Here is a 27,547-nt window from a genome sequence, read left to right on the forward strand (position 1 = left end):
TGTCACACCCTGACCATAGTTTACTTTGTATGTTTCTATGTTTTGGTTGGTCAGGGTGTGATCTGAGGGGGCATTCTATGTTGGATGTCTTGTTTGTCTATTTCTATGTCTGGCCTGATATGGTTCTCAATCAGAGGCATGTGTTAGTCATTGTCTCTGATTGGGAACCATATTTAGGTAGCCTGGGTTTCACTGTGTGTTTGTGGGTGATTGTTCCTGTCTCTGTGTTTTGCACCAGATAGGACTGTTTTAGGTTTTCACACTTTTTGTTGTTTTGTTAGTGTATTCGTGTACAGTTTTCTTTATTAAAGTACAATGAATAACAACCACGCTGCATTTTGGTCCGCCTCTCCTTCTACAGACGTTAGCCGTGACACAGACTGAGTGTTGTATGTGGAGGATGAGGGCTGCAGTAGATATCTCAGATAGGGGGAGTGAGGCCTAAGAGGGTTTTATAAATAAGCATCAACCAGTCGGTCTAGAGACGGGTATACAGAGATGACCAGTTTACAGGGGAGTATAGAGTACAGTGATGTGTCCTGTAAGGAGCATTGGTGGCATATCTGATGGCCGAATGGTAAAGAACATCTAGCCACTCGAGAGTTCCCTTACCTGCCGATCTATAAATGATGTCTCCGTAATTTAGCATGAGTAGGATGGTCATCTGAATCTGGGTTATTTTGGCAGCTTGGGTGAAAGAGGAGCGATTACGATAGAGGAAACCAAGTCTAGATTTAACCATAGCCTGCAGCTTTGATATGTGCTGAGAGAAGGACAGTGTACCGTCCAGTCATACTCCCAAGTACTTGTATGAGGTGACTACCTCAACTGGTCACTACCCCGACTACCTTGCATGAGGTGACTACTACTACCTCATCCCTCAGAGGTAGTAATAACACCTGTGGGGAGAAGGGCATTCTTCTTACCAAACCACATGACCTTTGTTTTGGAGGTGTTCAGAACAAGGTTAAGGGTAGAGAAAGCTTGTTGGACACTAAGAAAGCTTTGTTGTAGAGCATTTAACACAAAATCCGGGGAGGGGCCAGCTGAGTATAAGACTGTATTATCTACATATAAATGGACGCGAGAGCTTTCTACTGCCTGAGCTATGTTGTTGATGTAAATTGAGAAGAGTGTGGGGCCTAGGATCGAGCCTTGGGGTACTCCCTTGGTGACAGGCAGTGGCTGAGACAACAGATTTTCTGGCTTTATACACTGCACTCTTTGAGAGAGGTAGTTAACAAACAGGCCAAAGACCCCTCAGAGACACCAATACTCCTTAGCCGGCCAACAAGAATCGAATGGTCTACCGTATCAAAAGCTTTGGCCAAGTCAATAAAATAGCAGCACCACATTGCTTAGAATCAAGGGTAATGGTGACATAATTTAGGACCTTTAAGATTGCAGTGACACATCCATAACCTGAGCGGAAACCAGATTGCATACCCGACAGAATACTATAGACATCAAGAAAGCCAGTCAGTTGATTATAGACAAGTTTTTCCAACACTTTTTATGAACAGGGCAAAATAGGAATATGCCTATAACAGTTAGGATCAGCTTGATCTCCCCCTTTCAATAAAGGATGAACTGTGGTTGCCATCCAAGCAATGGGAACCTTCCCAGAAAGGAGAGATAGACTTGGCGGTGATAGGGGCAGCAGCCTTAAAGAAGAAAGTGTTTCAGCCATCTGACCCAGATGTTTTTTGGGGGTCAAGTTTAAGGAGCTCCTTTAGCACCTCGGACTTAGTGACTGCCTGCAGGGAGAAACTTTGTAGTGGAACAGGGGAAAAAGAGGGAGAAGCATCGGGGATAGTTGCATTAGAAAGGGTGGGAGATGAGGAAATGTTGGACAGGCAAGGAGGCATCACTGAGTCAAATAGGAATCCTGACTTAATAAAGTGGTGATTAAAGAGCTCAGCCATGTGCTTCTTGTCAGTAACAACCACATCATCAACATTAAGGGACATGGGCAGCTTAGGGCAGGTTGGGTACAGGCCAGTGCTGATGGAGGATGATAACACCCAACAACAGTCAACAAAGAGTTATTTGAAAGTGTAATGCTTAAAACCAGCAAATCAAATTGTTTGGGGACAGACTTGGTGGAGACAACCGAGCACTGAAGGTGATCCTTGGTAAAGATTGCCACTCCCCCACCTTCGGAAGATCTGTCTTGCCGAAAAACGCCTCACAAGTCCTCAACTGGCAGCTTCATTAAATAGTACCCACAAAACACTAGTCTCAATGTCAACAGTGAAGAGGCGACTCCGAGATGCTGGACTTCTAGGCAGAGTAGAAAAAGCCATATCTCAGACTGGACAATAAAAATAAAAGATTAAGATGGGCAAAAGAACAGACACTGGACAGAGTGACTCCAGCATCCCGGAGTCGCCTCTTCACTGTTGATGTTGAGACTGGTGTTTTGCAGGTACTATTTAATGAAGCTGCCAGTTGAGGACTTGTGAAATGTCTGTTTCTAAAAACTAGACACTCTAATGTACTTGCTCAGTTGTGCACCGGGGCCTCCCACTTCTCTTTCTATTCGGGTTAGAGCCAGTTTGCGCTGTCCTGTGAAGGGAGTATTGTTTTTATTCATGTATTCCCTTCCTGTCATTACTCTACCAATGGTTGCAGGTGTTCATTTCAGAAGGAGATAGTTCACTAACACAGGATGTATAGTTGGGCCATGTTCCTCACCAGGACTGTATGGTTGTGCCAGTGCTGGTGCCAGGCTGGGCAGGATAAGAAAGGGCAGGACAAGTTACACTCCGACACCATTTTATAGACAGGAGCAAAGCCACCTGCCTTAATAGCACTTCAAGCCCTTCCACTGAGAAGAGCAGTACGTGACGGAAGCAAGTGCAAGAGCAAGTGAAAGAGAAAGAGAGAGGGAGGGTGATCTATTGGCACAAGGGGCACATAAGGATAGAGTGTAGAAGCAATAGGGACCTTTAAAGAGGGACCGAGGGAGGAGGAGAAGAGAGTGATGAGTTTATGAGTCATATTATTGACCAGTAGCCATGCTATGCTGATTGTGGTAATCAGTTTTACTCTGGACTGCATGGGGAGACCAGGGGCCCTGCTGCTGCTGTGTTGCTGTGATTGTGTGATTCTTCATTGAGTTATATTTAAGACCAGCAGCTGGGCTGTGTGCATTCAGGGGTTGTGGGACTACTGGTCATTTCGAGTGTGTGTGTGTGTGTGTGTGTGTGTGTGTGTGTGTGTGTGTGTGTGTGTGTGTGTGTGTGTGTGTGTGTGTGTGTGTGTGTGTGTGTGTGTGTGTGTGTGTGTGTGTGTGTGTGTGTGTGTGTGTGTGTCGTAGCAGCTCGTCATGGCAGTCCGGTAATGATTGAGTGGTTCAGGTGATCTTTTGGCCATGACATAATTATGCATAACAGAGTGGAGTGGAGCTGGAGTATTTGTAACCCAGCAGATAGAGACAGATGTTTCCTGCCTGGCTGTGAGCATCGCTGGGCAGGCAGCGGCTAAAGACGGAAACACCAAGCAGGCTACATCACGTTGCAGAGACACACTCACCGCTCACTTTCCCTCAAATAGAATACTACTGTACTCCAGGCTTGGAGACCCTATTCTTTCTTTTATCTGTCCTTCATCTGACTCGCTGTCTCTCTTCTTCAAATTCCTCTCTCAGACCCCTTTTTTTATCCCCTCTTGCCCTTCTCTCAGACGCAATCTCTCTCTTCCTCTTATGAAAGTTGTAATAGACTTCCCGTCACGCTCGTAAAGTGGGGAGCTGCTGATTTATAATCTCATTTATCCTGGCTATACAGTGCTCAGCTCTGCTCTGCTCTGCTCCAGGGTCGGCCTAATGAAACACTGGAGGAAGTCAATCCTGCAGGCTTGAGCCCGCAGCGTAGCCCAGCCGCTAACACCTAATTGGTTAATCTCCACTGTAGTTAGCTCATTGGGGCTCGACTGGTAATGAGGCTGACTGTGAGCTGATGGGTGAGGCGGTGGAGAGCTTTTGAGATATAAACTTAGCCAAAAAAGACTGCTTTTATTTTCAGCAAACTTAACATGTGTAAATATTTGTATGAACATAACAAGATTCAACAACTGAGACATAAACTGAACAAGTTCAGACATGTGACTAACAGAAATGGAATAATGTGTCCCTGAACAAAGGGAGGTCAAAATCAAAAGTAACAGTCAGTATCTGGTGTGTCCACCAGCTGCATTAAATACTGCAGTGCATCTCCTCCTCATGGACTGCACCAGATTTGCCAGTTCTTGCTTTGAGATGTTACCCCACTCTTCCACCTTTAAGTTCCCAGACATTTCTGGGGGGAATGGCCCTAGCCCTCACCTTCCGATCCAACAGGTCCCAGACGTGCTCAAAGGGATTGAGATCCGGGCTCTTCACTGGCCATGGCAGAACATTGACATTTCTGTCTTGCAGGAAATCATGCAGAACGAGCAGTATGGCTGGTGGCATTGTCATGCTGGAGGGTCATGTCATGATGAGCCTGCAAGAAGGGTACCACGTGAGGGAGGAGGATGTCTTCCCTGTAACGCACTGCATTGAGATTGTCTGCAATGACAACAAGTTCAGTCCGATCATGCTGTGACACACCGCCCCAGACCATGACGGACCCTCCACCTCCAAATTGATCCCGCTCCAGAGTACAGGCCTCGGTGTAACGCTCATTCCTTCAACGATAAATGCGAATCCGACCATCACCCCTGGTGAGACAAAACTGTGACCGTCACAGAAGAGCACTTTTTGCCGGTCCTGTCTTGTCCAGCGACGATGGGTTTGTGCCCATAGGCACAATTTCCTGTTGTTGCCGGTAATGTCTGGTGAGGACCTGTCTTACAGCAGGCCTTCAGGTCGTCTGTCCGGCCTCTCTCAGCCTATTGCGGACAGTCTGAGCACTGATGGAGGGATTGTGCATTCCTGGTGTAACTCGGGCAGTTGTTGTTGCCATCCTGTACCTGTCCCACAGGTGTGATGTTTGGATGTACCAATCCTGTGCAGGTGTTGTTACACGTGGTCTGCCACAGCGAGGACGATCAGCTGTCCGTCCTTTCTCCCTGTAGTGCTGTCTTAGCCGTCTCATAGTATGGACATTGCAATTCATTGCCCTGGCAACATCTGCAGTCTTCATGCCTCCTTGTAGCATGCCTAATGCACGTTCACACAGATGAACAGGGACCCTGGGCATCTTTCTTTTGGTGTTTTTAAGAAACAGTACAAAGGCCTCTTTAGTGTCCTACATTTTCACAACTGTAACCTTAATTGCCTATCGTCTGTAAGCTGTTAGTGTCTTAATGACTGTTCCACAGGTGCATGTTCGTTAATTGTTTATGGTTCATTGAACAAGCATGGGAAACAGTGTTTAAACCCTCTACAATGAAGATCTGTGAAGTTATTTGGATTTTTACGAAGTATCTTTGAAAGACGGGGTCCTGAAAAAGGGATGTTTCTTTTTTTGCTGAATTTAGTTGAGGTTTGAGGAGGTAGAGATGCCAGTGGCAGGGTGGTGGTACTGCAGGAGATTGGGTCACCTTGATAGAGTCACTGTGACATCACCCACAGGTCTGTTGAGTTCTCAATTGATCAGTCTTTATGGTCATTGGTCAGTCTGTGATCAAAGATTGATCATAGGTAATCAATGCCAAATAAGTAACCAATCTCCTCATTGGTCATTCACCAGACCATCGATCACTTGTCTGTTTTCTACTCAGCTCCTAGTGTCCAATCTCAATCTAAACTCTGCTAACTGTTTCTCTTTAGGACAATGTTTAGAGGTTAGAAAGCAGCACAATCACCGAAGTTCAATGATGAATAAGTTCAGTGATGGCCACAAAGAATTCAGCCTTCTCTCCTCTCCTCTCCTCATCTCACCTCTCCTCTTCCCCACCCCCAGCAGGTATGGTACTGAATGTGTCACTCACTCTTCTGACTGTGTAGAGATAGAGACAGAGATAGAGTCAAGCCACAGGCTCAGCAGCTAGAGGAAATTGCTTCCCTCTCACTGAAATTAGACCCTTTTCCTATTTTCTCTGTCAGCCTTTTTTTTAACCGCATGTCCCTCTCTACCTCCTTCACTCTCTGTCTAAGTATCTCTCTGTCAATCTAGCATGGCAGGATGGCTGGTGGGGCGAGAATGGTGTGCTGTGGTGGTGTGGCAGACCCGGGTTCAAATTGTATTGGTTTCCTTTCAAATACTTAGAGTATTTAATTGAGCCTGTCTACAGTTCCAGATGGGAGGGATTTGCACTTTTTGGCCTTCTCCATTGGTTCCATTATGCCAGACGAGCTTAATCAAGCACAGTTGAAGCATTCAAAAGAAAACAAATACTATTTGTATCCAGGTCTAATAAGAGCCACCCAGAGAGATAGGAGCGATCCTAGAAATGATTCATGTGGAGGGGGCAGGTCAGACGTCTTAAGAGCAATGTAATTTTCATTTTAGTGACTAAGCCCCATTTGATTTGTAATCCCCCGCTGTGTTTATTACCACTGTCATCTCCTTAATGGGCTTTCGCATGGCAGCATTGACTGTGACATTCCCAAATCTGCCGCTTTACATATTCTATGTCATCTGCAGTTCCTAATGGAGCCATTTCTGGGACACCAGCAGCACCTCCCTCCTCTCCTCAAACACCCTTCTGGATCTGTCTGTGACTGTGTCGACTGTGGCAGAATAGGATTATAGTCAGGACTTGCTTTGCTGCCTCTTTAAACCTTGCTGAACGTTCAGTAGATTCAGAGCTGTTTTATCACAAAGCCTATGTTAACATACATGTTGTACTACATACACAGTTCTCCATTCAACTCCCTGTCTGTCTGTCTGTCTCAGTCAGTCAGATACTATTCAAGCTTGGCATTTGAAGCTTATAGCTTTTCCCTTGATGCTCAGGAGATTGCTGTTAAAATGCTAATGAGAGGCTGGGAGCATGCATGCATGGTGCGAGCGTGTACTATGTGTACAGATGCTAGATGAACCATTGTAAATTTGCCTGTTCTTGTCCCGGGAGAGGGAATTTAATAACAATCATATTTACATAAGTGAGTGGGTGTTGTGTAACAAAATGTCAACTCACTTTGATCAGACTCCTACACACCACTACTGCTGCTTACATGGATATAGATCTGCAGCTCCTGTGTGTGTGTGTGTCTACACGTATATCGACAGTATCTGCGCTCCGGAAGCTGCCAGACAAATTAGTGCAGCTGCACCTCTACCCTAAGTTTCCTCCTCCTCTCCTCTGCTCCCTCCTCTGCCATTACGGGGGGATGAGGGAAATTACTTCTAGAAGTAATGAAATTGTGTCTGATTTTAATAAGCTCTTCATTTAAAAGTCAGTGTTATGAAACATTAATGAACAGGAGATGTCTCACTCTGCACGAACCTTCTCAGCACCAGTGAATTGGCTGGAGAACACAGTCACCATATGTGTGAAGATGTGACGATAAGAGGATATGAGGGCAATGGTGGAGCATGTGTTGTACATGTGCTGCTGCCTCAGATGTTTTGTTTCATGATCATTAGGTTGATTATATACAGCTGGAGCATGTATGGTAGGCTGCATCATGTGCTGCGTGTAATATTACTGCGCCTAATGTTTTGCATATTGCTTTGTAGTGTTAATGACTCGTGACGGGGAAAAATGGACACAGTTTCATATCGAGATATTTGCTTGTTAGTATTGGCCTACTTTAAATACATTTTTAGTGAGGGAAACTTTGCTTTGTAGTGTTAATGCTAGTGAAGGGGAAAAAATAGAACAGTTACATACCGGGATATTAATTCAGACATACTATTTTGACAATATCGCAGTAGTTTTTTGCGCTAATTGGCTGTACCTGCACCAAACTCCAGTATTTCTCCATCTTTTTAAATAGGGAGCCAATTTGTTTACTGCACTTTTATTTCCATGACTGATCAAAACTCATTTTCTCATGGCTCTCTCTTGTCCCTCTACAGAAGACATATGGTGAGCAATATGTTTGGAACATTGAAACACAATAAAATCACAGTATCAAATTGCAACTCATACAGAATCGAGAGAATCACAATATATATCATATCAGCACCTAAGTATCGTGATAATATCGTTTCGCGAGTTCCTGGGAAATTCCCAGCCCTGTAATTGATCTGACATTTAGGCAGAGGAATACTGAAAATAGGAACGGATCAGTAACATGCAAACCACACCGGCCACGTTGCGTGCGCAAGTGGTGCAAAATGAATGTACACCTGCATGTTATTCAGTCATTTCAGCCACACCACTCGGGCCCGTGAACGTGCGTATTGTCTGTGTAGCCAAGCGCTAAACTACATCTTGGCTCTATTTGAGACACTTAATGTCCAGCCTCTCCATTCTACTCATTGGTGTTCAGGAGCATCCAACCCCACCTGGGTATTTGAACGATGAATGAGGAGATATTAATCATAGATAACTAACAAAAAAGTGATATTTTTTTGCAATAGCATAAATTAAATGTATTTATTATATGTTAGAATGTATTGTCTCAGAACGGGATTGCTAGATGCCCAGCTTTTCTAGTGTTAAGTCAGCTCGTCAAATTTCTGCATTGCTATAGCTACCCCGGTCAAGTGCTGTTATTGTGAAGTTGAAACATCTAGGAGCAACAACGGCTTTGCTGTGAAGTGGTAGGCCACACAAGCTCACAGAAAGGGACCATCAAGTGCTGAATCGGGTAAAAATCGTCTGTCCTTGGTTTCAACACTCACTACTGAGTTCCAAACTTGCCGTCACTGGACTCTGGAGCAGTGGAAACGCGTTCTCTGGAGTCATGAATCACGCTTCACCATCTGGCAGACATACACAAGTGCCAACAGTACAGTTTGGTGGAGGAGAAATACTGGTCTGGGACTGTTTTTCATGGTTTGGTCTAAGCCCCTCAGTTCCAGTGAAGGGAAATATTAACGCTACAGCATACAATGACATTCTAGACAATTCTGTGCTTCCAACTTTGTAGCAGCAGTTTGGGAAGGCTCTTTCCTGTTTCCGCTGCGCTCAAAGCGAGCTCCATACAGAAATGACTTGTCGAGATCAGTGTGGAGAAACTTGACTTGCCTGCACAGAGCCCTGACCTCAACCCCGTCAAACACCTTTGGGAAGAATTGGAACGGCGACTGCAAGCCAGGCCTAATCGCCCAACATCCGTGCCCGATCCCAACATCCCATCCGTTCTCCTCTCTGTGTCTCAGACTGATCAGACCCACACATACTCCACCCTAATTCTCATTTATGCCGCCGACAGAGAGAAGGGAAGGGAAAAGAGAGGGGGAGAGAGAGAGAGATTAGCCTCAGACTAGAGAATAGAGAGTTTGAGCTGCAGGAAACTCTGTGCAACTTGATGATGTAAAGAGTACAGACAGGAATATTTCTCACAGTAACTGGCTAGACAGGCCACTGTGACATAAAGATACTACTGCCTATTTGAATAACATTGACACCTAAAGCACCTTGAAAAATGAATGTGTAACAATACTTATCAGAAGGCATGTTGCTTGATGCTGTTTGCCATCATGTTTCTGTCATCATTTAGAGTTAATGTACTGTATCTTGTTTAATGTTTACCACGTGCATTAGTGGTGAGCTTTGGCAGCATGCATTAAAATTCAGAGAGAGATGGTTGTTGATTCTGAGAAAAAAAACACACATTGGCTCCCAGGGTGGTTGCTACTTTATACTCCAAACACAGTCCTCCTGTCTGTCCCCCCAAACCATTCTAATCTGATCGTCTTTCTCTCCACTTTCGATTGGCTTGTGTCCTTAATTGTATTGCTCTTCTCTCTCTCATTACAATTGACTTTGTATTCTGTGTGGGGGTTTGTGTCCATATGCGTGTGTGTTGTACTAAAGCCATGTTTGCTTGTGTGTACGTGTCTCTTACAGGCGTGTGTGTGTGTGTGTTTCTGTACAGTATGTCAATGCTTGAGTGTGTGTTTCTGTACAGTATGTCAATGCTTGTGTGTGTGTGTGTGTGTGTGTGTGTGTGTGTGTGTGTGTGTGTGTGTGTGTGTGTGTGTGTGCGTGTGCGTGTGTACACTACTTCTCCTGATTGGATTATTAAGAGAGACATCCATCCTTTCAGCCCCTCCCATGGTGCTCTGGTAAAGAGCAGCGCTATCGATCCCAATACAACTCCATTTCCTCTCTGTGTCCAAACTTATTAGAAGCTCTCCTCTCACACAGTCCTTTGATCCATCCTTCCCTTTCTCTACTTTGTAAGACCCGCCCCCCCCCCCCTTATTTTGTTCTCTCTATATCCTCGCCTTTCTTTCCCCTTCTTACTTTTCTTTACTGCATCTCTCTCTATTCCATTCTCCCTCTCTCCCCCTCTCGCTCTCCCCCTCTCTCTTTTTATCACTTACTCACCCCCCTCTCTCTGTGTCTCCGTGCAGGCTATCTATCCTAGCCCAGAGGAGGGCTGGCAGATCTACAGTTCAGCTCAGGATGCAGATGGGAAGTGTATCTGTACAGTGGTGGCCCCGGCCCAGAACATGTGTAACCGAGACCCACGCAGTCGGCAGCTCCGTCAGCTCATGGAGAAGGTAACAGCCGTCAACAACACACACACACACATTTTGTTACCCACGTCTGGTACAATCACACACACACACGCAACACAGGCATAGAAACGAATCCACACCCTGGCTCCTTCTGTAGTAAACCAATTAGACTCTTAGCGATGAACAGTCACATTATGACAGTCACTATGACAGTCCCACTATGACAGTCACACTTTGACAGTCACACTTTGACAGTCACACTCACTCTATCCCACTGCATGCAAACATTGTGTGTCAGAATACTTAGTTTGTTAGTCAAAACGATTGCAGTAGCTTTACAAAAAAAGGTACCCATGATGATTGGATTCATTGAGCCTTCGCCTTGTAGTGTTGTTCCAATTGGATCCATTAGGCTGAAAAACAAAGTCAAGAAAAAGCAGTGAGGAAAAAGAATATGAACCAGATCAGTAAATGGAGCAGCCAGCCGACTGCTGCAGCTGCACTCAAACTGTTCACACACAATGTCAGTTTAAATAAACCATCAAACACACCAGCACTCCACACTCATACACTCACTACACCATCTCTCTACACTCATACACTCTCTACACCATCACTCTACACTCATACACTCTCTACACCATCTCTCTACACTCATACACTCACTACACCATCTCTCTACACTCATACACTCACTACACCATCTCTCCACACTCATACACTCACTACACCATCTCTCTACACTCATACACTCTCTACACCATCACTCTACACTCATACACTCACTACACCATCACTCTACACTCATACACTCTCTACACCGTCTCTCTACACTCATACACTCTCTACACCATCTCTCTACACTCATACACTCTCTACACCATCGCTCTACACTCATACACTCTCTACACCATCTCTCCACACTCATACACTCACTACACCATCTCTCTACACTCATACACTCTCTACACCATCTCTTCACACTCATACACTCTCTACACCATCTCTCCACACTCATACACTCTCTACACCATCTCTCCACACTCATACACTCTCTACACCATCTCTCCACACTCATACACTCTCTACACCATCTCGCCACAATCATACACTCACTACACCATCTCTCCACACTCATGCACTCTCTACACCATCTCTTCACACTCATACACTCTCTACACCGTCTCTCTACACTCATACACTCTCTACACCAGCTCTCCACACTCATACACTCACTACACCATCTCTCTACACTCATACACTCTCTACACCATCACTCTACACTCATACACTCACTACACCATCTCTCTACACTCATACACTCTCTACACCATCACTCTACACTCATACACTCTCTACACCGTCTCTCTACACTCATACACTCTCTACACCATCTCTCCACACTCATACACTCACTACACCATCTCTCTACACTCATACACTCTCTACACCATCGCTCTACACTCATACACTCTCTACACCATCTCTCCACACTCATACACTCACTACACCATCTCTCTACACTCATACACTCTCTACACCATCTCGCCACACTCATACACTCTCTACACCATCTCTCCACACTCATACACTCTCTACACCATCTCGCCACACTCATACACTCTCTACACCATCTCTCCACACTCATACACTCTCTACACCAGCTCTCCACGCTCATACACTCTCTACACCAGTTCTCCACACTCATACACTCTCTACACCAGTTCTCCACACTCATACACTCTCTACACCAGCTCTCCACACTCATACACTCTCTACACCAGTTCTCCACACTCATACACTCTCTACACCAGCTCTCCACACTCATACACTCTCTACACCAGTTCTCCACGCTCATACACTCTCTACACCAGCTCTCCACACTCATACACTCTCTACACCAGCTCTCCACACTCATACACTACAGCACAGCAGCCATATGAAATAGAATGCCTGCAAAAAAATGCCTGCATAAAAAAGCGGAGAGCATGCACTCATTCACACACATCTGTTTTTGTGCCTGACACTAACAAAGCTGTGTGTGAAACACATATCCTCAAACACGTAGAGAGATGCTGGAATAGCTTGGCAGCGGCCTCAGAGCACTGAATATGCAAATGCAATCTCATACACATACACAAACAGGTTTGGAGAGAGCGATGCTGAATTCCATAGACTCTCCTAGACTTTCCTGTAAGTCGGAAATGATTGGATAGGTTCAAGCCACCCCAGCAAATCAGAAGCCAAAGTGAATCACAAGGTGCAACCTAACCGATCCTTTCAGGTCTAGAAGAGAGCCTAGTGGTTAGGTATTATGTATTCACGGAGAGAGAAAGTTGAATTAATCTTTATTGGGTCTGGGAGCCCACAACACCATAAATACTCATACAAATTGTTACAGATCAATTAAAAACGCAACTCCAAATCCTCCTCCACAGTAACTACACACAACAGCCTCTGAATACCCCATATACTCAAAAACAGATCAATATTGTTGACCAGTTTATAATAGGCATACTCAACCCTTAGTCTCGCTGTCAACATTCCCCTGTTCTTTCGGGTCTTCCATATTGCTAATTTAGCTGCCCCTAACACTAAATTAAGCAACACAACTACACCCGAGCATCCGACCCGGAAGCACCAATGTGTCGGAGGAAACACCGTGCACCTAACAACCTTGGTTAGCGCGCACTGCGCCCAGCCCGCCACAGGAGTTTCTGGACGACGCTAGGCCAATTGTGCGTCGCCCCATGGATCTCCCAGTCTTGGACGGTTACGACAGAGCCTGGGCGCGAACCCAGAGTCTCTGGTGGCACAGCTGGCGCTGCAGTACAGCGCCCTTAACCACTGCGCCACACGGGAGGCCTCAACTACACCCTTTTGACTAAACCTGTACTTTAGCCCAAATATAAACAGTTGGGAAGAGAAAACCTCTCCCAGAGCTGAGAAACAAGAAATGATCAGGTCAATCATCCCGACCAATTATCCTCCATTGGAGGTCAGCTGTCCTCTTCTCAATAGGCAGTTTGTATGGTGATCGCCAACAGCCTTTTGGGGATGCACCTGGACCAAACACACCCGCCCACCTCGTCGATTTGACCCCTTCCAGGGAAGAGGCATGGGGCACTTTTACACATATTCTGTACATGGCCTTCTTTCCCACCTCCTTGAACTCCCCCAGCTCCGGGGTATCGAAGGAAAGCAGCATCCCCACTTTGTCCTCGAATGCCCCCATCACAGCACTAACAATCAGTGCAGGAAACACAATCCAGACCCTCCTTCCACCGATCAGAATTGGAAGTGTCAGTCACATACTGCAGATGAAGCTCTGGCAAGGAGTCGCAGACCTCAGCGACGACCTTCCTCAGTAAGCGAGATTACCGGATCCCTGCTCTTTCTCCCAGCTCCTCCAACAATCTGCTCCTGCTCTGCATCAAATGACCCAGCTTGGTACACCCCAGACCTAACAGGCATGAACGTAGGCTGGCTGAACCCAGAGCACAGGACTGGATGGCAGTGTTGTAAAAAAGAGGCTCTTCAAAAAGCCACATCCCTGGTAGCATGCTGGCCTTACGGGACTTGACAAGAACTCTCCAAGCCTGCATGACAGACTTATAGAATGGAGTCAGGCCAGACAAATCACACCCCTCCAGCTTTAAGAGGAAAAAGTGCTTGTCTAAGCCCAAACAGCCTGCTCTCCTCATCAATGTATAGGATGTATCGACCCAGCTAGAACCGTCACTGTACAACAGTCTCTGGGCTCCTTGAAGCCGGAAAGCCATGATCCTAGAGGAAATGTCCACCAGGCCTTGCCCACCCTCGTGCAGTGGCAGGTACAGGGCCGCAGCTTTAATCCAGTGTTGTCCAGGCCAGAAGAAATTGACAAGGGTCCTCTGGAGCTCTTGTATCAGACCCTTTGGTGGCAGTAAAATAATTAGTCTGTGCCACAGGGTAGAGGCAGCAAGATTATTAGTCTGTGCCACAGGGTAGAGGCAGCAAGATAATTAGTCTGTGCCACAGGATAGAGGCAGCAAGATTATTAGTCTGTGCCACAGGGTAGAGGCAGCAAGATTATTAGTCTGTGACACAGGGTAGAGGCAGCAAGATTATTAGTCTGTGCCACAGGGTAGAGGCAGCAAGATTATTAGTCTGTGCCACAGGGTAGAGGCAGCAAGATTATTAGTCTGTGCCACAGGGTAGAGGCAGCAAGATTATTAGTCTGTGCCACAGGGTAGAGGCAGCAAGATTATTAGTCTGTGCCACAGGGTAGAGGCAGTAAAATCATTAGCGATGTGCCACAGGGTAGAGGCAGCAAGATTATTAGTCTGTGCCACAGGGTAGAGGCAGTAAAATCATTAGTGATGTGCCACAGGGTAGAGGCAGTAAAATCATTAGTGATGTGCCACAGGGTAGAGGCAGTAAAATCATTAGCGATGTGCCACAGGGTAGAGGCAGCAAGATTATTAGTCTGTGCCACAGGGTAGAGGCAGCAAGATTATTAGTCTGTGACACAGGGTAGAGGCAGCAAGATTATTAGTCTGTGACACAGGGTAGAGGCAGCAAGATTATTAGTCTGTGCCACAGGGTAGAGGCAGCAAGATTATTAGTCTGTGCCACAGGGTAGAGGCAGCAAGATTATTAGTCTGTGCCACAGGGTAGAGGCAGCAAGATTATTAGTCTGTGCCACAGGGTAGAGGCAGTAAAATCATTAGCGATGTGCCACAGGGTAGAGGCAGCAAGATTATTAGTCTGTGCCACAGGGTAGAGGCAGTAAAATCATTAGTGATGTGCCACAGGGTAGAGGCAGTAAAATCATTAGTGATGTGCCACAGGGTAGAGGCAGTAAAATCATTAGCGATGTGCCACAGGGTAGAGGCAGCAAGATTATTAGTCTGTGACACAGGGTAGAGGCAGCAAGATTATTAGTCTGTGCCACAGGGTAGAGGCAGCAAGATTATTAGTCTGTGACACAGGGTAGAGGCAGCAAGATTATTAGTCTGTGCCACAGGGTAGAGGCAGCAAGATTATTAGTCTGCGCCACAGGGTAGAGGCAGTAAAATCATTAGCGATGTGCCACAGGGTAGAGGCAGCAAGATTATTAGTCTGTGCCACAGGGTAGAGGCAGCAAGATTATTAGTCTGTGACACAGGGTAGAGGCAGCAAGATTATTAGTCTGTGCCACAGGGTAGAGGCAGCAAGATTATTAGTCTGTGACACAGGGTAGAGGCAGCAAGATTATTAGTCTGTGACACAGGGTAGAGGCAGCAAGATTATTAGTCTGTGACACAGGGTAGAGGCAGCAAGATTATTAGTCTGTGACACAGGGTAGAGGCAGCAAGATTATTAGTCTGTGACACAGGGTAGAGGCAGCAAGATTATTAGTCTGTGACACAGGGTAGAGGCAGCAAGATTATTAGCTACCAGGACCCTTCCCCTATAAGACAGCTGGGGCAGCACCCATTTCCACCTTGACAGTCTGGCTCACACTTTCTCCACTACACCCTCCCAGTCTGAAGCCCCCTGGTAACCATGGAGCAGACCCCGTCTGAAGCCTCCCTGATAACCGTGGAGCAGACCCCGTCTGAAGCCCCCCTGGTAACCGTGGAGCAGACCCCGTCTGAAGCCCCCCTAGTAACCGTGGAGCAGACCCCGTCTGAAGCCCCCCTGGTAACCGTGGAGCAGACCCCGTCTGAAGCCCCCCTGATACCCGTGGAGCAGACCCCGTCTGAAGCCCCCCTGGTAACCGTGGAGCAGACCCCGTCTGAAGCCCCCTGGTAACCGTGGAGCAGACCCCGTCTGAAGCCCCCCTGGTAACCGTGGAGCAGACCCCGTCTGAAGCCCCCCTTATAACCGTGGAGCAGACCCCGTCTGAAGCTGACCTGATAACCGTGGAGCAGACCCCATCTGAAGCCCCCCTGGTAACCGTGGAGCAGACCCCGTCTGAAGCCCCCCTGGTAACCGTGGAGCAGACCCCGTCTGAAGCCCCCTGGTAACCATGGAGCAGACCCCGTCTGAAGCCTCCCTGATACCCGTGGAGCAGACCCCGTCTGAAGCCCCCCTGATAACCGTGGAGCGGACCCCGTCTGAAGCTGACCTGATAACCGTGGAGCAGACCCCGTCTGAAGCCCCCCTGATATCCGTGGAGCAGACCCCGTCTGAAGCCCCCCTGATAACCGTGGAGCGGACCCCGTCTGAAGCCCCCCTGATAACTGTGGAGCGGACCCCGTCTGAAGCCCCCCTGATAACCGTGGAGCAGACCCCGTCTGAAGCCCCCCTTATAACCGTGGAGCAGACCCCGTCTGAAGCCCCCCTGGTAACCGTGGAGCAGACCCCGTCTGAAGCCCCCCTTATAACCGTGGAGCGGACCCCGTCTGAAGCTGACCTGCCCACAGTGATTCACTCTTTTCCCAATTGACTCTAGCTGAGGAGGCGTTTGAGAGAACCTTAACATCCTCAACCCCTGTAATAAAAACTGTCACGTCATCTGCATACGCAGACAGTGCTATCGTGGGACCCTTCATTACACCTGGCACAGAGAAACCAGTAAGCTTCACCCTTAAAAAACAAAGCATTGGTTCAATTGCCAGACTATATAACTGCCCTGAAATTGGGCATCCCTGCCTGATGCCCCTTTGGACAGTGATGGGGCAACTTAAACCACCACCCACCTTCACCATACACGAGGCCCCAGCATACAATAAACTCATCCAAGACTAAAAAAACATCCCCAAACCCAAAGGCTTTCATTGTTTTAAACAAGTACTGGTGGCCCACACGATCAAAAGCCTTCTCCTGATCCAAAGAAAGTAAACTCAGATGGCAAACCATCGATGCCAGGGGCTCAGCCTGTTGAGAGCTGCATAACTGCTGTGGACAGCTCTTGCAGAGTAATGTCAGAGTCCAAAGCAGCTTTCTGCTCAGGTCCCAATTGAGGAAGACCGTGTAACAACTGTTCAGTACACAGAGTCACAATCCTCCGCCTTATAGAGGGCAGAGTAGAAATCCACGGCATGTTGACGCATTTCACTGTCATCCGTGGTCACCTTCCCATCAGGGAGACGAAGGCAGACCATCTGTTTACGTTGCAATGTTGACTGTGCTAGGTTAAAAAAAAAAGTGCTAGGAGCATCCATATCCTTGAGGGAAGCGAAATGAGACCTAATCAAGGCACCCTTCAATCTTTCATGTAGAAATGGCCTGTCTCTTGTCCTTTAAGTTCATGGCTAGTCCAGGGTCGTTCTGAGTGAGCAGCTTCAATTCAATAGATTTGTTGTCCTGTTCAAGGCCCCTGATAGTCTCTTTAACGAGTCTCTTTAACGAGACAGAGCAGTATACTGTTGACAAAATACTCGTATTTGGGCCTTACCAACCTCCCACCATTGTCTCAAGGACTCAAAATTCCCTTTTATAATCCTGCATTTTTCCCAAAACAACACAAACCTTTCACAAAACATGACATTATGTAACAATTTAACATTAAAATACCAGTAAGGTGATGACCTTCGTGGACAGGACAAGTGAATATCAATAGTAACAATATGATGATCAGAGAAACCCACAGGAGTAATGGCACACTTCCCAACCCTACTACAGTATTGCTCAGATACATACAACCTGTCTAACCTTCCAACCCTACTACAGTAGTGATCAGAAACATACAACCTGTCTATCCTTCCAACCCTACTACAGCAGTGCTCAGAAACAGACAACCTGTCTAACGTTGCTGCACTGACACGACCTTCATTAACTTTTAACCATGTGTACTGCCTAACTTTCGCATTCCTTACTCTCCACACATCAGAAAGCTCAAACTCAGTTAATAAACAGGACAGACAAGTTGCTGACCGCAGGTGAGGTTCTTCAGCAGTGAGATCAACAGTAAAATCCAATGTACAGTCCCCCCATAAGACCATACACCCTCTTGGTCACACTGTCTTAAGGTTTCCTTTATTTGATCAAAAACAACAATACGCTCTGTACCCTCATTAGGAGCATAAACATTAAAAAAATATAACATCCACCTTGACCAATAAAACCCGACCCTTGACAATCTCTGTTGTAGATACCACAGTCACCCCTAAACCTGAGGAAAACAAGATTGCCACCCCAGCACTGAAATTAGTACCATGACTGAGTACATGCTGCCCCTCCCACCACATACCCCAGTCAACCTCATTTTCCTCATCACTATGTGTCTCCTGTAGGAAAACTACATTAAGCCTTTTCTGTTTTATTACTTCTAATACCCAAGCCCTCGTATTCCTGTCCCTTCCCCCATTAACCTCTCTGGCCCACCCGAGACGCAATCGCCCCACCTTGCCAACAATAAATGCAAATGCGCTACGCCAAATGCTAATAGCACTCGTTAAAACTCAAACGTTCATTAAAACTCACATGCAGGGTACTCAATTCAAGCTACACTCGTTGTGAATCTAGCCAACGAGTCAGATTTGTAAAATGCTTTTCGGCGAAAGCATGAGAAGCTATTATCTGATAGCATGCAACACCCCGAAATACCAGAAGGGGACGTAAACAAAGGAATTAGCGTAGCCAGCGCTACACAAAACGCAGAAATAAAATATAAAACATTCATTACCTTTGACGAGCTTCTTTGTTGGCACTCCTATATGTCCCATAAACATCCCAATTGGGTCTTTTTTTTCGATTAAATCGGTCCTTGTATACCCAAAATGTCCATTTATGAAGACCGTCAGATCCAGGAAAAACACTGTTTTTAAACGCAACGTTATTTTTTTAAATTAAAAAAGTTGCCTATAAACTTTGACAAAACACTTCAAACTACTTCTGTAATCCAACTTTAGGTATTAGTAAACGTTAATAAACGATCAAATTGATCACGGAGCGATCTGTATTCAATAGATAGAAGTTTTCAAAACGAAGTCCATTTTCTCACGGACATTTTTATCCGGGTGCACACCTGAAGACAGGATGTGCTATTCAGTGATCTGACCAAGGATAAAGGGCCCTGGTAATCACAACACTGGCGACATCGTGTGGAAGCTGTAGGAATTGCAAGCCCAGTCCTATCATTTATGGCAAGCCATAGACAATTCCGAGACTGGATGGATTTTTTCTTTGTCGATTTTGTGATCAGGTTTCCTTGCGATTTTGACCACAGAACTCGTTCTGTTATAGTCACAGACACCATTGAACCAGTTCTAGAAACTTCAGAGTGTTTTCTATGCACACATACTAATCATATGCATATTCTATATTCCTGGCATGAGTAGCAGGACGTTGAAATGTTGCGCGATTTTTAACAGAATGTTGAAAAAAGTAGTCCGATCTCTAAGAGGTTTTAATATTGAGAAAACCTACCCTTAGTACTTCCATATAGAAAAGAGAAATGAAAAGCAGAAGAGCCCACAGAGAAACCAAGGAGAAAAAAACATCCTATGAAGCATGATCATCATCATTATTTTAATCTTCTCTTAACCTGACCACGTTTCCCACCACCTTTTGCTGCTGCAACAGCAGTAATACATTTCCTCAAGCGAAACCGCTTCTTCTCACTCAATTGTTCTAACCCCACCGTCTTCTGTAACATCACAGCTGACCTCACAAACTTATCAACGTCAAAATAATCTGCCAAATTTGACAGATTTCCCAAAAGTTTGATCCAGAAACTCATTTACCTCCTCTAGATCATAAACTGAGTCATCACCAGCAGCTGTCATATCTAAGGAGATATCCATATCCTTCTCCTGATCCTCAGCTGAGACCACAGACAACTGACTCCCCTCTACCACACCCCTTTCAACACTCCCCACGTGCACCTCATCACTTGTACCAAGCATCTCCTCCACTACCTGGGAGCCTAGCTCCACATGAACCCCAGCACTCGTAGTGGGCATCTCCTCCACTACCGGGGAGCCTAGCTCCACATGGAAACCCTCCTGTACCTCATTACTCGTACCAGGCATCTCCTCCACTACCTGAGAGACTAGCCCCACCTGAACCTCATTACTCATAGTGGGCATCTCCTCCACTACCTGGGAGCCTAGCTCCACATGAACCCCAGCACTCATAGTGGGCATCTCCTGCACTACCTGGGAGCCAAGCTCCACATGAAAACCCTCTTGTACCTCATTACTCGTAGTGGGCATCTCCTCCACTCCCTGGGAGCCTAGCTCCACATGAACCCCCTCCTGTACCCCAGCATTCGTACTGGGCATCTCCTCCACTACCTGGGAGCCTAGCTCCACATGAACCTCAGCACTCATAGTGGGCATCTCCTGCACTACCTGGGAGCCAAGCTCCACATGAAAACCCTCCTGTACCTCATTACTCGTAGTGGGCATCTCCTCCACTCCCTGGGAGCCTAGCTCCACATGAAAACCCTCCTGTACCTCATTACTCGTAGTGGGCATCTCCTCCACTCCCTGGGAGCCTAGCTCCACATGAAAACCCTCCTGTACCTCATTACTCGTAGTGGGCATCTCCTCCACTCCCTGGGAGCCTAGCTCCACATGAAAACCCTCCTGTACCTCATTACTCGTAGTGGGCATCTCCTCCACTCCCTGGGAGCCTAGCTCCACATGAAAACCCTCCTGTACCTCATTACTCGTAGTGGGCATCTCCTCCACTCCCTGGGAGCCTAGCTCCACATGAAAACCCTCCTGTACCTCATTACTCGTAGTGGGCATCTCCTCCACTACCTGGGAGCCTAGCTCCACATGAACCCCAGCACTCATTGTGGGCATCTCCTCCACTCCCTGGGAGCCTAGCTCCACATGAACCCCTCCTGTACCCCAGCATTCGTACTGGGCACCTCCTCCACTACCTGGGAGCCTAGCTCCACATTAACCCCAGCACTCATAGTGGGCATCTCCTCCACTACCTGGGAGCCTAGCTCCACATGAACCCCCTCAATTCCCCCGCATTCGTACTGGGCACCCCCTCCACTACCTGGGAGCTTAGATCCACGGGAACCCCCTCCTTTACACCAGCACTTATACTGGGCACCTGCTCACCAGTCTGAGGAACTTAAGATACATCCTTATCTTCTACAACATTATTTTTCTGCTGCATAGCATTTCCCTCTGGTACAAGTTGCAACTCCGTGCCCTCAACCCGGATGACATGTTCCTCAGCAACAGGTGCTTGTGGCTGCTCTACCACTGTCGGCCCACCTCTCCCTACATCAGAGGGCCCAGGCGTTACAAAGACCACCTGCGCCCCTCCCTCTGCCTTCTCCCTTTTCGGGCAAGCATGTCGCTTATGACCAACATCCCCACACTCAAAACACAGTTGACTACCCGTACTAGCATAAGCCATATACATTCTATTGTCATACTTGATTTTAAACGATAACACTAAAGTCTGCTCCGGTGAGTCAAAAAACATAAACACCTGTCGCCGAAATGACATTACCTGTTTCAACACCGGGTGTTTGCAACCCAACAGGACAATCTTAATTGAACTTGCAAACTTCCCAAACCGCAAAAACTCGCACTCCAATAGCTGATTCCTTTAAGAAGTACGCCATGCTCAACCATCCGATCAACAAGGCGCTCTTCTTTAAGAAGTACACCATGCTCAACCATCCGATCAACAAGACACTCTTCTTTAAGAAGTACACGATGCTCAACCATCCGATCAACAAGACTCTCTTCTTTAAGAAGTACACCATGCTCAACCATCCGATCAACAAGACTCTCTTCTTTAAGAAGTACACAATGCTCAACCATCCGATCAACAAGACTCTCTTCTTTAAGAAGTACACCATGCTCAACCATCTGATCAACAAGACACTCTTCTTTAAGAAGTACACGATGCTCAACCATCCGATCAACAAGACTCTCTTCTTTAAGAAGTACACCATGCTCAACCATCCGATCAACAAGACTCTCTTCTTTAAGAAGTACACCATGCTCAACCATCCGATCAACAAGGCGCTCTTCTTTAAGAAGTACACCATGCTCAACCATACGATCAACAAGACTCTCTTCTTTAAGAAGTACCACCACCGCTTTATTCATCCGTGACGCATAAGCAACATTTTCGTATCCTACCTTCTCTCCTATGGCGACCAGTAACTCCTCCACCGTGACAGTAGCTTCAGTAACACACCTAAAGCCGTGCCGAAGTGACAGGGACGGCGTCCCCAAAGTCAGGGTAATTTCGACACGAAACAAACAATATATTTAATTCTACCACAACAAGAAAATAAAAATAATAACCTTAATCATGCATAGAACAAAAAGGATATCACCAAGAAAAGGAAAAACCGAAAGAAAACCCAGGATGTCTAACTCTACACAAAACTTGCACTTAGCACTCGCTCAAACAATTCCCAGCATGCACCAAACACTCCCAGCATGGAGAGAGGGAGGGAGGGAGGGAGGGAGGGAGAGAGAGAGAGAGAGAGAGAGAGAGAGAGAGAGAGAGAGAGAGAGATCAACGAATTGACGCGGGCACTAGAAAAGTCTGCAGCATCCGGCCTCACCCTACTAGAATCCGAAGTCAAATGTCTACTGTTTGCTGATGATCTGGTGCTTCTGTCACCAACCAAGGAGGGCCTACAGCAACACCTAGATATTCTGCACAGATTCTGTCAGACCTGGGCCCTGAAGGTAAATCTCAGTAAGACCAAAATAATGGTGTTCCAAAAAAGGTCCAGTCGCCAGGACCACAAATACAAATACCATCTAGACACTGTTGCCCTAGAGCACACAAAAAACTATACATACCTTAGCCTAAACATCAGCGCCACAGGTAACTTCCACAAAGCTGTGAACGATCTGAGAGACAAGGCAAGAAGGGCATTCTATGCCATCAAAAGGAACATAAATTTCAATATATCAATTAGGATCTGGCTAAAAAATACTTGAATCAGTCATAGAGCCCATTGCCCTTTATGGTTGTGAGGTCTGAGGTCCGCTCACCAACCAAGACTTCACAAAATGGGACAAACACCAAATTGAGACTGCATGCAGAATTCTGCAAAAATATCCTCTGTGTACAACGTAGAACACCAAATAATGCATGCAGAGCAGAATTAGGCCGATACCCACTAATTCTAAAAATCCAGAAAAGAGCTGTTAAATTCTACAAATCAAATCAAAATCAAATCAAATCAAATCAAATTTTATTTGTCACATACACATGGTTAGCAGATGTTAATGCGAGTGTAGCGAAATGCTTGTGCTTCTAGTTCCGACAATGCAGTAATAACCAACAAGTAATCTAACTAACAATTCCTAAACTACTGTCTTATACACAGTGTAAGGGGATAAAGAATATGTACATAAGGATATATGAATGACTGATGGTACAGAGCAGCATAGGCAAGATACAGTAGATGGTATCGAGTACAGTATATACATATGAGATGAGTATGTAAACAAAGTGGCATAGTTAAAGTGGCTAGTGATACATGTATTACATAAGGATGCAGTCGATGATATAGAGTATAGTATATACGTATGCATATGAGATGAATAATGTAGGGTAAGTAACATTATATAAGGTAGCATTGTTTAAAGTGGCTAGTGATATATTTACATCATTTCCCATCAATTCCCATTATTAAAGTGGCTGGAGTTGAGACAGTGTCAGTGTGTTGGCAGCAGCCACTCAATGTTAGTGGTGGCTGTTTAACAGTCTGATGGCCTTGAGATAGAAGCTGTTTTTCAGTCTCTCGGTCCCAGCTTTGATGCACCTGTACTGACCTCGCCTTCTGGATGATAGCGGGGTGAACAGGCAGTGGCTCGGGTGGTTGATGTCCTTGATGATCTTTATGGCCTTCGTGTAACATCGGGTGGTGTAGGTGTCCTGGAGGGTAGGTAGTTTGCCCCCGGTGATGCGTTGTGCAGACCTCACTACCCTCTGGAGAGCCTTACGGTTGAGGGCGGAGCAGTTGCCGTACCAGGCGGTGATACAGCCCGCCAGGATGCTCTCGATTGTGCATCTGTAGAAGTTTGTGAGTGCTTTTGGTGACAAGCCGAATTTCTTCAGCCTCCTGAGGTTGAAGAGGCGCTGCTGCGCCTTCTTCACGATGCTGTCTGTGTGAGTGGACCAATTCAGTTTGTCTGTGATGTGTATGCCGAGGAACTTAAAACTTGCTACTCTATCCACTACTGTTCCATCGATGTGGATAGGGGGGTGTTCCCTCTGCTGTTTCCTGAAGTCCACAATCATCTCCTTAGTTTTGTTGACGTTGAGTTTGAGGTTATTTTCCTGACACCACACTCCGAGGGCCCTCACCTCCTCCCTGTAGGCCGTCTCGTCGTTGTTGGTAATCAAGCCTACCACTGTTGTGTCGTCCGCAAACTTGATGATTGAGTTGGAGGCGTGCGTGGCCACGCAGTCGTGGGTGAACAGGGAGTACAGGAGAGGGCTCAGAACGCACCCTTGTGGGGCCCCAGTGTTGAGGATCAGCGGGTAGGAGATGTTGTTACCTACCCTCACCACCTGGGGGCGGCCCGTCAGGAAGTCCAGTACCCAGTTGCACAGGGCGGGGTCGAGACCCAGGGTCTCGAGCTTGATGACGAGCTTGGAGGGTACTATGGTGTTGAATGCCGAGCTGTAGTCGATGAACAGCATTCTCACATAGGTATTCCTCTTGTCCAGATGGGTTAGGGCAGTGTGCAGTGTGGTTGAGATTGCATCGTCTGTGGACCTATTTGGGCGGTAAGCAAATTGGAGTGGGTCTAGGGTGTCAGGTAGGTTGGAGGTGATATGGTCCTTGACTAGTCTCTCAAAGCACTTCATGATGACGGAAGTCAGTGCTACAGGGCGGTAGTCGTTTAGCTCAGTTACCTTAGCTTTCTTGGGAACAGGAACAATGGTGGCCCTCTTGAAGCATGTGGGAACAGCAGACTGGTATAGGGATTGATTGAATATGTCCGTAAACACACCAGCCAGCTGGTCTCCGCATGCTCTGAGGGCGCGGCTGGGGATGCCGTCTGGGCCTGCAGCCTTGCGAGGGTTAACACGTTTAAATGTTTTACTCACCTCGGCTGCAGTGAAGGAGAGACCGCATGTTTCCGTTGCAGGCCGTGTCAGTGGCAATGTATTGTCCTCAAAGCGGGCAAAAAAGTTATTTAGTCTGCCTGGGAGCAAGACATCCTGGTCCGTGACTGGGCTGGATTTCTTCCTGTAGTCCGTGATTGACTGTAGACCCTGCCACATGCCTCTTGTGTCTGAGCCGTTGAATTGAGATTCTACTTTGTCTCTGTACTGACGCTTAGCTTGTTTGATAGCCTTGCGGAGGGAATAGCTGCACTGTTTGTACTCGGTCATGTTACCAGACACCTTGCCCTGATTAAAAGCAGTGGTTCGCGCTTTCAGTTTCACGCGAATGCTGCCATCAATCCACGGTTTCTGGTTAGGGAATGTTTTAATCGTTGCTATGGGAACGACATCTTCAACGCTCATTCTAATGAACTCGCACACCGAATCAGCATATTCGTTAATGTTGCTATCTGACGCAATACGAAACATGTCCCAGTCCATGTGATGGAAGCAGTCTTGGAGTGTGGAGTCAGCTTGGTCGGACCAGCGTTGGACAGACCTCAGCGTGGGAGCTTCTTGTTTTAGTTTTTGTCTGTAGGCAGGTATCATCAAAATGGAGTCGTGGTCAGCTTTTCCGAAAGGGGGGCGGGGCAGGGCCTTATATGCGTCGCGGAAGTTAGAGTAACAGTGATCCAAGGTTTTTCCACCCCTGGTTGCGCAATCAATATGCTGATAAAATTTAGGGCGTCTTGTTTTCAGATTAGCCTTGTTAAAATCCCCAGCAACAATGAATGCAGCCTCCGGATAAATGGTTTCCAGTTTGCAAAGAATTAAATAAAGTTCGTTCAGAGCCATCGATGTGTCTGCTTGGGGGGGGGATATATACGGCTGTGATTATAATCGAAGAGAATTCTCTTGGTAGATAATGCGGTCTACATTTGATTGTGAGGAATTCTAAATCAGGTGAACAGAAGGATTTGAGTTCCTGTATGTTTCTTTCATCGCACCATGTCTCGTTAGCCATAAGGCATACGCCCCCACCCCTCTTCTTACCAGAAAGGTGTTTGTTTCTGTCGGCGCGATGCGTGGAGAAACCCGTTGGCTGCACCGCTTCGGATAGCGTCTCACCAGTGAGCCATGTTTCCGTGAAGCACAGAACGTTACAGTCTCTGATGTCCCTCTGGAATGCTACCCTTGCTCGGATTTCATCAACCTTGTTGTCAAGAGACTGGACATTGGCAAGAAGAATGCTAGGGAGTGGTGCACGGTGTGCCCGTCTCCGGAGTCTGACCAGAAGACCGCCTCGTTTCCCTCTTTTTCGGAGTCGTTTTTTGGTCGCTGCATGCGATCCATTCCGTTGTCCTGTTTGTAAGGCAGAACACAGGATCCGCGTCGCGAAAAACATATTCTTGGTCGTACTGATGGTGAGTTGACGCTGATCTTAAATACAGTAGTTCTTCTCGACTGTATGTAATGAAACCCCAGATGACCTGGGGTACTAATGTAAGAAATAACACGTAAAAAAACAAAAAACTGCATAGTTTCCTAGGAACGCGAAGCGAGGCGGCCATCTCTGTCGGCGCCGGAAGTAAAAGGAAGCGAATCCCAAACCTTCCATAACAAAGCCATCACCTACAGAGAGATTAACCTGGAGAAGAGTCCCCTTAGCAAGCTGGTCCTGGGGCTCTGTTCACAAACACAAACACACCCCACAGAGCCCCAGGACAACTGCACAATTAGACCCAACCAAATCATGAGAAAACAAAAAGATAATTACTTGACACATTGGAAAGAATTAACAAAAAAAACAGAGCAAACTAGAATGCTATTTGGCCTTAAACAGAGAGTACACAGTGGCAGAATACCTGACCACTGTGACTGACTCAAACTTAAGGAAAGCTTTGACTATGTACAGACTCAGTGAGCATAGCCTTGCTATTGAGAAAGGCCGCCATAGGCAGACATGGCTCTCAAGGGAAGACAGGCTATATGCACACTGCCCACAAAATGAGGTGGAAACTGAGCTGCACTTCCGAACCTCCTGCCCAATGTAT

General features: G+C 46.6%; 1 protein-coding gene across 2 annotated transcripts in view; it reads left to right on the top strand.

Moving 5' to 3' along the window:
- Positions 1 to 27,547, top strand: part of LOC135555597 (noelin-2-like) — a 100,816-nt gene that overhangs the window by 59,580 nt on the left and 13,689 nt on the right. For both annotated transcript variants that reach the window (XM_064988175.1, XM_064988174.1), the window contains exon 2: positions 10,407 to 10,556. In XM_064988175.1, the coding sequence (XP_064844247.1) occupies positions 10,407 to 10,556 (150 nt within the window). The remainder of the gene's footprint in view (positions 1 to 10,406; positions 10,557 to 27,547) is intronic.

Source organism: Oncorhynchus masou, chromosome 15 (genome assembly GCF_036934945.1).
Source record: "Oncorhynchus masou masou isolate Uvic2021 chromosome 15, UVic_Omas_1.1, whole genome shotgun sequence".
NCBI lineage: Eukaryota > Metazoa > Chordata > Actinopteri > Salmoniformes > Salmonidae > Oncorhynchus > Oncorhynchus masou.